The 13716-nt window shown below is 38.6% G+C and overlaps 2 protein-coding genes across 5 annotated transcripts; one reads left to right on the top strand and one right to left on the bottom strand.

Annotated features, from left to right (window-relative positions):
• Nucleotides 1–475: 475 nt before the first annotated feature.
• fmodb (fibromodulin b) lies at nt 476–5272 on the top strand. Its single transcript, XM_039800862.1, has 3 exons — nt 476–1305; nt 1519–2412; nt 3677–5272. The coding sequence occupies exons 1-3, from the start codon at nt 1272–1274 to the stop codon at nt 3826–3828; spliced, it is 1080 nt and encodes a 359-aa protein (XP_039656796.1). The 5' UTR covers nt 476–1271; the 3' UTR covers nt 3829–5272.
• Nucleotides 5273–5876: 604 nt separating this feature from the next.
• Nucleotides 5877–12996, bottom strand: csf1b (colony stimulating factor 1b (macrophage)). 4 transcript variants are annotated; one of them, XM_039800863.1, is made up of 9 exons: nt 12955–12996; nt 11166–11285; nt 10979–11041; nt 10674–10844; nt 10302–10503; nt 10077–10213; nt 6523–6566; nt 6399–6436; nt 5877–6253 (listed from the first exon to the last, which is right to left on the bottom strand). In XM_039800863.1, the coding sequence occupies exons 1-8, from the start codon at nt 12994–12996 to the stop codon at nt 6400–6402; spliced, it is 816 nt and encodes a 271-aa protein (XP_039656797.1). In that variant the 3' UTR covers nt 5877–6253; nt 6399. The 4 variants fall into 4 exon arrangements, with proteins under 4 accessions (XP_039656797.1, XP_039656799.1, XP_039656801.1 ...); XM_039800865.1 differs by having other exon boundaries at nt 11166–11279; XM_039800867.1 differs by having other exon boundaries at nt 5878–6253; nt 11166–11279; nt 12951–12969.
• Between the last annotated feature and the right edge of the window lie 720 nt (nt 12997–13716).

Below are 13716 nucleotides of genomic sequence, written 5' to 3'. Positions count from 1 at the left end.
TTGCATCCTGTTTTAATTCAGACTGTCTTTGTGGCTCAGTCAGAGATACACACACGCGGAAAACAAAGCTGTCTTGCCAAATACTGAATTGTAATGCCTATTGTATGAAGTGGATTATAGGGGGATTGTTTGATCATAACTGAATGATAAATCCAACATCAAAGTTTTCCTGGAAACCTTTTTATTTCCCCCACCAATTACTGCTACTTTGGATACATTTGTGAGGAAGGATTTCTATTTATAAGTAATGGTATCACAGTTGTAACAGAATGATAAGCAGCACTTAAAAATATGATCATGTAACATCATTTAGGAAAAAAAGAGTATTGTTTTAGATTTAAGGTATAAGAATGTCATGCTGTGACTAAAAACCTGCCAAGTCCTTTGTGCAAAAGAGTCCCATCTGTGTATCTTCACATCATCGCTCCTCTCATGTAATTGTTTGGTGATTAAAGTCTGAACAACTTCCATTTTTAAATCAACATGTCATCTTTTACTTCCTCCGAGCAGATTGGGAGGAAAAAAAACATAATCCTTGAAACTCTGCCTCCAATTTTCCTGCTCCAGTGGAGAACATGAATGGTGAGGCCCATTCATTGAAGACAATCTGCAGAATCATAACAGTGCTCTCCTGTCTGCAGGCGCCACCACAAACATATGTTAACTTTCTCTACAGTTTGAACACTGTAATTGACAAAAGTAGTGAGTACCTGAAGTAGGCAGGAACAGAGACAGAAATATGAAAAACATGTTTAAGGAGCATGATTGTGGACAAATAACAGGGTTTGTCATACATTTTACATGTTGAAACATACAGTGAATAATAAGACGAAAACATGCTGCAATTTAAGAGTTCGATTTTAAACTTGAACTAAGCTGCATAGTTTTATATAAGAAGAAATACACCACTAATTACAGCGTTTAGCCTGGTTCGTTATAATTCTCTATACAGTAACCCCCCACACTATAACCTCCACACAATAAACAGCAAGCCAGACTTCAAGTGGTAGTCCTAATGATAAGGCATGCCACAGTAAGGCAAAACAAGGCTGTTAAAAAGCAGATGTCTGCACCGGTGCACAGATGGGATTGATATCGACATGGCTGGAGGTGCTATGTTGTAATATATTCTTTACATGCTGAAAAATGTATGTCCTCTAATGAGAGAGTGTGTCTGGGGCAGGGCTGCAGCTACGTAGAAAGGGGGGATATTTACTCTATGCCAACAACATGTACTACTTAGTCTGAAGAAGACTCAGGCGACGTGAGCAATGGGGGGAAACAACGTCTCTGATCAACCAACCGGTAGGTATTTTGTACCTACTGTACATTTTAAAAGTGGAGCAGAGAGAAGTAATTACTGACAAATTACTGAACTAGCATATTTCAGTGTTAGTAGCCAAACATTTCATATTATGAGTGTATTACAGATTTAGGATTGGGTTAATAGGTAATATCCTAAATTTGATTTCATATAAACTTTAAATTATATCTTTTTCTTCCTTGGTTTTCTATTAGTGATCATGTGGACAGTGGTGCTCCTCCTCATTATGGGAATAGTGGATCTGAGCATCGGCCAGCATTACAGCCGGTTCCAATGGCTGTCACATCTGCGAGGGCGGTGGCGGCACACTGGCTGGCGGGTTGAGGATGTGGACTGCCCCCTGGAGTGCGACTGCCCCTCAACCTTCCCCATAGCTATGTACTGTCATGGCCGCAACCTTCGGCATGTTCCCTACGTCCCCTCACATATTAAGTATGTCTACCTGCAGCACAACCAGATCACCGGCATCCAGGACGGGGTGTTTGACAATGCTACCAACTTGGTCTGGGTTGTGCTGTTTCACAACCAGCTCAACTCAGACAAGATCGGCAAGAACGTCTTCAGCAAGCTCAAGCACCTGGACCGGCTCCTCTTGGATCATAATGAGCTTATACGTGTGCCTCCCAACCTGCCCAAGTCCATCACAGACCTACGACTTGGTCACAACAAGATCCCAAAAATCCTCTCCAAGTCATTCGAGGGGATGGCCAACCTCACCACCCTTCAGCTCCAAGCAAATGTCATAGAGGACGTTGGAGGTGTGTTCAAGGGACTGAAATCTCTGACTATGCTGGATATGAGGAAAAACAGGCTGAGGAAAATCCCTGACAACCTCCCAGAGAGGCTGCAGCAGCTCTACCTGGAGTTTAATAAAATAGAGAGCGTGCCAGCGGGATTTCTCACCATGAATCCCAAACTGCAGTTTGTCCGGTTGGCTCATAACACGTTGACAGATAAAGGACTTCCATCCAATGTCTTCAATGTCAGCACGCTGATTGAGCTTGACCTTTCTTTCAATAAACTGGAGAAGATCCCTGTTGTCAGTCGGAACCTGGAGAACCTTTATTTGCAAGCCAATAAGATCAAAGGTATGGACACTTCTCTGTTACTATAACATGTCATATAAAAGTAAAGTAATGATCCTAAACATATTAAATGATTTACAGGTCCCATGGTAAATATAAGAGTGATATATGCTATTCCACTAGAACTATAATGTGATTATAAACACATTTTACTCTTATTTTTAACAAAGTAACAATAAATCATTTTACCCATATTGTTTTGTTTTTTTATACTGAAACCAAAATTGAATACCTTAAAATTGTGTAAACATAGATTTGAATGATATTTTACAGTGCTGAGTTAATGTGCTGTATATTGCCAGTTTTCTTAGCATATACACGAGAAGCTACTTAACTCAGAATTAATTGTTATAATTGGGTTGGTTGGTGCAGCAAGACACACACTGCTGCTCACTCAGGTATGAACTGAGCGCTTAACAACACACAAGTGTCACTTTTCTTAAATGGCACAAATGTGGGTGGAAGGTTGAAACTTTTGACCCACCCACACACGACTGGATTTGGGAAATAAGGTCACAAAATAAACAAGGAAGTTTGATAGTATTTGATTTAAAGGAGCTGATGTCATTTGCCTCTTTTCATCCTATATAGAGTAGACAGTCACACTTTAGTGAGCCCTACAGCAACTTTATGCACTCCAGTTATTTGTGCAGGTTTGAAGTAGTAGTGAAGTTCAGACATGCACCAGTTCACCCATATTGTTTTTAGCTTGTTTTCCCTGGACCATTTAAATGTATTTAGCAGTCCAACATTATAAAACTTCATATTTTTTCTGTCATCTTCATTTCTTCGAGAGTTCAAGGCCACGCCCCAACGCTGATGTAACACCGCACATCACTTTTGGGGTGGGGACTGAGCATGCAGCAAAGCAAAGTTGTTAACCATTAGATGACAGCAAAATACTCTTTGAAATGATGTCTTTCCCCTGAAGTAGGGGTTTTCCATAAACTCATTCTTCAGTGGAAGCTCACACACATTACAGACTAGGCAATACATAAGTTCTGAATAGAAAATGAAAGCTCCAGAAAAAACAGTCTTGACTGAGTTTAATCAAACAAGAGTATCTTTAATATAGAAATGTGAGAACCAACTTCCAGCAGGAAAATACAGCAGTACTTATTCAGGTTGTTGGCTTGGTTTGATAGGACACTGTGATGTGAATACTTTGGTTCCTGCTTGACACGACTCACAGGACGACTTATAGACTTGTAGACTTTTAGAAAACATGTAGCCCCCCTTCATATTTCTCTCCTAATGTGCCTTTCAGAGTTCTCCCTGGGCAGTTTCTGCGGTGCAATCGACATTGCAAACTTCTCCAGGCTAAGAATGCTGCGTTTGGATGCCAATGAGATCAGTGCCAAAGACATTCCTGCTGAGGCTGCCTACTGTTTGCGGCTTGTTGCCTTTATTGATGTGTAGCGCTTCCTGCTCTCTCTCTCTGTCTCTGCTTTCTCTCAACTCATCCAGGGTGTTGCTCCATCTGTTACAATCAGACCTCTTGTCACCTGTCACTATATTTCAATTATAGTACAGTCTATTCCATCAAAGCATATTTGAGACAATATATTGTTAAACTGTTATGAGAGCTATTATTATTATTATTATTATTTTTTTTTTCAAATGATTAAACAGTTCCAGTATTAGTCAACGGGAAATACCAGAGCTGTATAGTCACGTTTCCAGATGACAGACATACGAATGAGAAAAGCCCAGATGACTGACATCCTTTCCACAACCTAATTGGATTATCAGTTCCAGTATTCTGGCAAAAATATAACTCGAAGCATAAATACAATGTAGCGGATGACATGTTCTACTTGTGTCATGTCTGGCAAAGTATAACCTTTATAAAACTTCCTGTCTTCAGTGTGAGATTCAGTTTGGATCTTTGCCTCCACCATGTGGCACAAGGTGATAAAACAGCAGGTTGAGCAGCTATTTGTCAAGGTCCCTTTAACATGTGATCAGTGACAGTAGTGTTTGACTGTGCCGGCCATCTATGGAATACTATTTGTTGTGTGATCAAGTTTTTGTGTCTATAATGGGTGAAAAACATGTATTCCTCCTCAATTGAGCCTCTGAATTATCCAAAGATAATCATATATTGGTATCAAGACTGTGATAACTGTATCTAATAACTGTTTTTGTAATTTTTTTTACCTGTAGTGTGTGTTTTGGTAACTACAAAACACTCAATTTTTAAAATACTTTTTGGGTTGTAATTTCTGAGCCCATGTGTATTGTAATTATCTGTGCTTGACAGTCAGTAAGCTAATGTCAGGATTTATAATATGAGAATTGGCACAATTCAGTTTGTATCCACTTAGCGGGAAAGCTATGAAATATATATTTGTGTGTGAATCTTTTATCTTGGAATCCACCACTTTGAACCTATTATTACATTGGAAAAAAATCTGTTTCCAGAGTTATTTGTGCCCCTGACTGTTGACAGTGACATATTTTTAGTAGCTACAACATGTTTTGTTTCCTCTAATTTGAAGGTAAAAGTGGCAGAGAGATTGGGTTAAAGAAAAAGGGCGGCAGCCCTCTTGACAACTCTAACTGGTCTTAGGCAGATCCCACATATTTATTGTTGAAGACAACTTGCCTTTTCGTCTTGCACAGCTGCCTTTAATCCTCTGCAGTAAGGCACTAAAGTGAATTACAGAAATACTTTCCTTGTTTTGTAATGGAGCAAAGTTTAAGGATTGAAGAATGGATTACTGCCAGTGCAACAGCGGTTTGCGTACTGATAAGCGGTAGCCTGTGAAATTAAATTTGTTATAAATAATGATATATTGCTGGCTGCACACGGTTCTGCAGAGGCTCGGAGGCTGTTTTTTTTCCTCCTCTGTTTCCTACACAGATTCTTAAAAAACAAAATAGAGGCCAGCACACATGCACACAATCACATGTGGGAATTTTTCACTGAGTAAACATGAGTGAACGTCATGACAACATGAGGGAATGCATGTGCACTGCCCTCTCTCTCTCTCTATTATCCTTATCCAACAACTCCTGTCACGCCCTGTGAAGTAAAGACATTTCTTGTGTAGCTGCAGCAGCGACTGGTGTGTATCTATCGGGATCGTATCTCAACCTCTCTGCCAGTAATAACAGCTTGGTGTGTTTTATCATTAACAGAATCTTCTCCAGAGTTGAAACATACTGTTGTGTTATAAAACTGGATATACAAATCATAGCTTTTTTTTTAGTTGACAGCATGAAGACTGTGATCAATAATGTAGGCTGATAATGAGGGGAACTGAAGTGCTTTCCAAAGCACAAGGAACGACTGGCTTGACAAGGATAAAACATTTTGTGACTCCTCATAAAGTATAAAGTCAAACAGGATGTGGGCTATTAGCCTTAATCCTTTAATTACGTTAATTTCTGCTCTTAAAATGGGATTCCATTGTGCTCATATGCACTGATAGCTGGAAAGCATTATATTTCAGATTTGGTATCAATGAAACCTTTATTATCATTACAGTGATTAAATAGAGTCAAACTAATAAATAACTTGTGGAAATATTTGGTAAACAACATTACAAACAGTTGGTTAAGTGGTAACAAATGGAGACACATTCAACATATATAACTAGTGTAAAAATAAAACTTTTTAGTGAAAAGATATCTGCAATACATAATGCATAAACATAATATACATACCATATTATTCCAAATAAAGCCCATCTTTTTTGCTCTCAGTCAAAGCCAAGCTTCTGATTAAATAGGTGAGCATGATACATTACACAATACTGATATGAAAACTTGTTCAGGATTAAAATGTGCAGCTTCACAAGTGATCCATCTGCTGCTGCAGCGATGAGCTCTTTGCTGCCTGTGGAGGGAGGTATAAAGATGGTTTTGCACTGCAGTCAAACTGTACATTGAGGCGGACACAGGTGTTTGTTTAAGACATGTGATGCAAACTCCAGCTGTTTAACTGTGAGGAACACTTTGATGTAGTTGAGAATCATACTCACATTATTGTGGCTCCATCTCTATGTCCTGCAGGTCTCTCCTTTGATCCAGATGACAAAGGAATGCATTAGGATTAGTTCAATAAACATGAAAAGACTGATCATTTTTGATTCAGTATGTTCTTACCTTAAGTTTGTATATGATCTTGATCTGTGAGGGTTGTGAATTCTCTGTTTTGGAAAGAAAATACTTTATTTAAAGTAATAGTATGAGTAATACAATGAGTAATAGATTGCTTCACAAAATAACAGAGGGACACATAATTTCTTAAATTCTGAAGAAACTAAATCATTTGCAAACAATTAGCTTGAGTTCTAATGATGACAGATGATGACAGATCAGGAGGCAGGCGATTGACAGGGTTGTGTGTGAAGATTGAGACAAAATAAACTATTTTGCCATATTTTTGGCAAAGATAGGACAGAGTTGGAATATACTGAGCACACAAAATGACAGTAAAAAGTAATGCTGCAAGAAATAGAAATGTTTTATGGGTGATTCAATATTTTTTCCCACAAAGAAAACTTATTATTGAAATCCACTGCTGTGATTCCAAGCTGCGAGACAGGCTCCATTCTCCTTGACTGAGTAAACAAAAAGCCGTTTATGTGACTGTTTACAGCCATATAAAAGTGAGCAGCGTCATCGAGAAAAGGAGAAAGCACGGCTAGCAGGCTAAGAATGACATTCCACAAGTTGAGAATTATAAACCACGTTCTATTATACCCAATGCTACCAATTTGTATTCCTTCAAAGATTTTTCATACAATAGCCTACATAGTGCAATTCGAAGATTGAGCATCCAAGAATAAACTTACAAAAACTTAATTCCTCCATAAAAAGGGGTGGATTAGCCCTACCAAATCTGTTATACCACCACTGGGCTTCACAACTGAGATTAGCTACAGAATGGATCAAAGATGGATACCTTTGCTTTTCTGATTTGGAAGGTATAGGTTTAAAACAAATTATAATTACTGGACTTTCCTTATGTATGTTCTAGAAAGTTGAACAACGAAATGAAAGATAATTTCATAGTAAGAAACATATCTAAATCATTGAATTCTATTCACAAATACTTTGGATTTAGCCAGTATTCTTTTTTTAGTGCCTATTAATATTCCTGACTTTGAATGTACCCTCACAGATGTGGAGTTCAGAGATTGGAAGGCAGCTGGCATTACAAAAATGCATGAGATATATGTGGGTGGTACATTAAAGTCCTTTCAACAATTACAGGAAGAGTATCAACTTCATCAAATGCATTTTTACCCGTTACCTACAGATAAGAAGTTACCTAATCTCAGTTCCATATTATAAAAGTGGGGCAAATATCCTTGATAACCTTATTATAAAAGCAGCCATACTAAGTAAAAAAGTGATGACTTATAAATGTGACCATCTGCTTATGAATGATAATACTAAAATAAATATTAAACATAGCTAGGAAAAGGACTTTGATGAACCCATTGATGACCAGATATGGAGCAAAGTTTTGTACAATGCCAAAAAAATTAGTTCAGATAAGTCACATGAAACACAATATAAGATAATTAACAAATTACATGTGACTCCAGAAATACGTAGTAAATATCATTATTCATGCTCTGCAACGTGTCAAAAATGCCATAAAGAAGTAGGCACTTATTTTCATTTAATGTGGTCATGTTCTGTGATCAAAGTATTTTGGTCCTCTTTTCAGACAGAGATTGAGAAATTTCTTGATGTTAAAATTGCATTGGACCCAAAACTTTACATTCTTGGTGTAAACTCCATGCCAGCATCCCTCCCAATCTGCTGCGTGTGTTATGTCACTGCATGCAGTCAGTTAAATAAGGATATAAACAACCAAAACCTGTCTAGTCTTGTTAATTAGCCCAAAAGTCCAATCAGATTTCACTTTAAACAAAATAGTATCAATTCATAATGGCAAGCTAATGTATCTCTTCCCCCCTTCCTCATTTAAATGAATCAACTGCATACCTGATACATATTCCTTGTTTGTCTACTGAGTACTGCTTAGTGTTTGAAGTCTAGACAGAATCTGATTTCATAATCAAAACCTGTGTTTGAGAGACCAGCTTCTGACTAATAAAGTCCTATTAGTGCATTAACTTGAATGAGCCACTCAAATGGAGCCATTTGTTTGCCATTAACTCACCACTTGTGTCGAGCTCTAATGTAATTAAATACGAAATGTCACTGACATAAGTCTCCTTCAGTTGTTGCAAATGTGAACTAAAATCCACCATGTTTGTGAAAGGATTAAACACAGTGTGCCACTCTGACTGTCATCTGCCAACTGGTGCCTTTCTATGAGCCTCAGCAGTTGAAAATGAACTATCTGAAGAAAAAAAAGAAAAAAAAGCACCAAATAGCCTCAAATAGGAGAAACACCATAACTTTGTATTTGCAGACATTTGTGCATGTGTTGCTACAGAATAGCACTTTTGCTCTCACCAGTAAGTCCAGCCTCCACCTTTTTTTGTTATGCTTAGTATTCACCAGTGAGGGAGGGCTCGGTAATGGCAAAACCATTCCCGATAGTAGATTTCTTCACAACTAGCCTATAACGAGCTGTAGACACAGACACCTTATAAAGGAAGGCTGTAATTCCAGGAATAAACTGTAGTTGGTACTGTTTCAGGGCTTTTACTTTATTGGGTTCTGATGCTCTTTTGTTTGTTTCATGTTTTTAATAGGGTATAAAGGCATTGTGATTGCTGCAGTATTCATTTTGTGAAATCATTTAGAGTTGTTTGATAATAAATACAAAATTATGTTAAAAGGGCTTTACTGAATATTCAGTGGTCTGCGATTGCCTCCACATGGCTCTCACAGACGGCCCTCTGCGTCTGGTACCGACGCACAAGGCACTCACATGCACTAACATGCACAGGCGGTCGGACCCGCAAACAAAAAAAAGAACAAAGAAGCTTGGATTACAACACACTCAGAAAAAGTTGTTTACTGCTATATTAATGTTTTGAATGTCCAGTACAACCCCTTTAAGGTAATTAAAGGTGGCCCCTGTGATTCTGGAAATATTGATATTGTTGATATTTGAACTCAACACCCAAACAAATACACCCCTCCCATCAGTGTTCCTTCAGAACGATAACGTGCCAGATTTACTGTCCCTCACGCTCCCACTGCCTTTCTCTTTATATAAATTTACCATTTTTCACTACCAACTTTTCTCTGTCCTATGCACAAGCCTGAATGTAATAGTGTTGTGGGGCTCAGTCTAGCCACTTTGTTTGTGTACCATTTACAGAGCCAGGGCTGTGAACACTGGATTTTGTTTTTAGGGTACACACAGATCGAAGTGGACCGCAAGGAGATATTTGTTAAATTTGACAGTATCGGGAAAAAAGAATCACAGATTCCACCTTTAATAAATAAGGACAAATGTGGATTGTGAGACTTAGCCAGTTGAAAACTAACACTGTGAGTTATTATTATTTGTATTAATAACTGATAGCGCCAAATAGCCCCAAATAGGAGAAAGAGCATAAATGCACACATTAGCTGGTACTTCTGCAAGAGGGAGTGCCCCAGAGAGCACAGGTTGGATTCCCAGGCCTGCTTAAGTGCAATATGACTGGAAGGCATGAGTTACCTTTATTTATTTTTAGGCACATCTGATTTAGAAATCAACAAAACAGAAACACTGGTACCTTTTGTGTGATGAGACAGTAGAGAGTGAGTATGAACAGCAGTCCTCCGCAGATAGAGACAATGATGAAGCCAAGCTTGTACAGGTCTCTGACTGGTCCTCTCTGCGAGGCCTTCTCCGAGTTCCTACCATGACTGTCTGTAGAAAAAGACACATATTCTGTCTTCTCAGTGGCTCCACACATCTCCGTCATTCATCACAGATCTTTTGCAGAAGAGATTCCCACCTGTAAAATGTTGTGTGGTTGACTCTGTGTATAGCTCTGTGGTAGAGCCAAAGATTTCTGTGTATTCCTGCTGGCATCTCCAGTCTACTGGTGCGTCGCTCGTTGTCACCAGCTCCCAGTAAACAGACAGCACTTCTGAAGCCTTCTGCAGGGCCTCTGAAGTAGACCCTCTGTAGAGCATCTCAAAACTCTCTGGCTTGTCCTGTGGCAGATTCCGAGCAACATACTTTAAATGATTTCACAAGTATTTCAGATTTATTTCTTCGCACCAGGCAATCCCTCACATCACATATTTCTTCTTCATGTTTTGTATTATAGAAATGTAATCCTTCAGTCTTGAGAAACAGGCTTCACTTAGAAACAAACACTCACCTCAACCTCTTCATTAATCTGAGGCACACATTTCTGAGAGTAGATGTTGAGGATAAGTGCTCTCAGGGACTGAACGTAGCCATCATTGACTGAACCCCGACTGTATTTGAAGTGGGTGGTAAGGAGCTCCAGGATCCAGGGTAAAGCAGCTTTTACAAAGCAACATTTGCTCTGTGGGAAATCAGAACACAAGGTAATAAACATGAAACACGATACAACTAATAAAAAGTTGAAAAGTTGGAAAGTTGGAAAGTGAATCAAAGGTTTGGGAAGGAAGCAATCCCATAAAACAAATGCTACCTTACCAAATTTCTCGGTTCTATGAATGTGTAGGTTATCGAGCACCCACTTCTCAACTGGTTATCCATCTACAGAAACAACGACAACAACAACAACAACAGGGAGATTTCAGCATGGTCGTGTAGCGCAATCGCCAAATTTTTCAAGATGTTGATTCAACAAATGTGTTTCTAATGTTGTTTCAACGCCTACCAGATGCCTGACTGTCAGCAGGTGCTCCCTCGTGATGGAATGTCTGCATGGACCAGGGACTTCAGCCATAGTCAGAGGGAAGCTCAGGAACACAAGTACACACAGACACTTTACCTGCAACTAACACAATGATACATTATCTTCATGTCAACCGCACATTATCTTCACTTACCTCAAGTCTTTGAGGGGGGGCTGACACACACGTCGACATTTACTCGGCTGAAAGGTGCACTAATTCATTTGATATACTGGTACTTGACAAACTCAAGTAGATTGTGCATGCAAAAATAGAGAAATGAACAATGCTCTCAACCACCAACTCAACCATCGCAACATTAAGGGCCAATGAGGCATCCTGACCTTAACCATTTCAATATGAATGCACTCCACATGGTAGTCGCTCTCAGATTCAGTTTTCCCTCCCAAATCATGATCATCTTTCCTTTATAAAAGAACTTTCGTATTTATGATTTTACAAGGAAAACCAAGTTCAAAGCAAACCTTAATGAAATTTCCTCTTAATTATGCCAAAACATTTAAACAGTTAGCATCCAAGCAATTCCTGCATTTCCATCCAAATATACTTTACAATGTGTTGAATAAAGTACAAGTACATAAGAAAAGTGTCTCAGTTACAGCAACAACAACACTTTTTTTTTCAATCCCAGCACACTATTTGTATGTTATAATCCTGCTTCTTGACTTGGGTTAAAGTGTCAGGTTTCGTGTCAAATACGCACAGCGCCTCTTTGCTGCAATGCTACCAGTGACCAATGTTTAACTGTGAGTGACATCAGAGGAACTTAGCCTTTGTTAGATAACTCCCCTCTATGGTCAAACAGTGCCCTCTACCACAGAGGCTTAGCCTGGGAGAGCAACATGCACAGACTCCTCCTGTATCTGATGATGCCTGCTACCAAGCACCTTTTGGCAACTGTAACAGTAACATGGGATCCAGATGGACTTAATCCTTCTACTGAGGATTAAAACATGGTGACGCGCATATGTTCCTCAAACTGCAGGCAAAATGTCTGCACTGGACGGTATTCCTTGAAAAAAAATCGTATTGACTCACTTGACCTGTGGGTTTGCAGCAAAGATGCCAGCGAAACACTGAATTGAAACAATAAAACCTGATTTATTCATTGCTTGGTCCACTTCTGAGATTGACTAAGACACAAAAGGCAATTATTTTAAGCCACCAGAGATGACAAGTATTCCTTTCATATTTTGTTGTCTGTTTCTAATATAATGCTGAGCTGTACACTTTAACCCTTCTTAAGGTTTTTGAATAATGTAACATACACACTTTCTGCAAAGAAATGTAACATACACACTTTCTGCAAAGAAAGTGTGTCATAATTTGTTATGAATCTATTATCTATAATATTGTGCCATCATGGTTTTAACTATTAAAGCTAACAAGAATACGAATCTGGCATTTGAATGTCTAAGAAAAAAAGAAAGTGATTTTCCAAGTAAAGCAAGATGCTCTTTATGAGCTGAAAGACTATCATGCCAGCCTCTGACTGTTATTGGGAACCCACTTGGTGACTGATGGACTAATGGTAATCAAATTAATGTAATCTAATAAAACTATTGATGTGACTGGTATGTGGTAAATGCAGGAGCACATGACGAAAATGTCACCTGTCACATGATTTCCCAAATCAAGCAAAGAACATCATAAACAGTCTTCTACAAGCATGCGCTATTCTTTTTTTGCATTGAGTGTATTGATGTTTTTTTTTTTTTTTGCTGCAGTGATTATAGAAAGGTTCTCACCTACCTTAGCTTTGCTCTGAATCAGGGTTGACACAAGGATGGTCATCTGTTTTTAAACCCCTCTTTTCACACACATAATTTTACAAAATCAAGTAAATTTAACATATTGAAATCTAAGTAATGTGGCGCTGCTCTTAAAGGCATTGTCTGATGTGCTCCTCCTGCACAGAATGAGTTCAAACCGAGACTAACTGTTGCGGCTGAAAGACAGCCCTTTTTAAAGACCGCCCACCTCTTCTCTATGTGACAAAATACTGGTCTCTACAGATGTGTTATGGCAAATTGGCTTTTGGGTTGTAGAGTCATGACATGAGTCTTCTTAGGGAATTATTAAAATTACAAATTGGGCAAATAAACCTTGTGGGAGCTTGAAGTGGATGCTGACAACATCTGTTCTCGTTCTAAAAGCTCTATCCCTGGGAGGCAATTTGCATTGAAACACTGGTTGACATGTCAACTCTAAGCAAAACAATTTTGATGAAGGGCTTTTCTGAATTCTTCTCAAAGATCAATGGTCTCCAACAGAGAGAGAAAAACAGTCAGGAAGTGTATTCAGATGCTTTAAATTCCAACACGTAACATCGTTAAGTCATGTAACCGAGTCATTTTTTGTCCTACTGTGCATGAAATGTACTGTTTTCATAGTTTAGAAATGAATCAGTGGGAGGAAATAAGTATATAACCATGGTAAATGATCATAATTATTAAATTCTGAGGTGCTTGAGTGTTTCCATTTTGTGCTACTTTTGACCCCACTACATAGTTA

Source organism: Perca fluviatilis, chromosome 5 (assembly GCF_010015445.1).
Source record: "Perca fluviatilis chromosome 5, GENO_Pfluv_1.0, whole genome shotgun sequence".
Lineage (NCBI taxonomy): Eukaryota > Metazoa > Chordata > Actinopteri > Perciformes > Percidae > Perca > Perca fluviatilis.
Note: the sequence above shows the minus strand (reverse complement) of the source record. Positions and strands in the feature narration are given on the sequence as shown.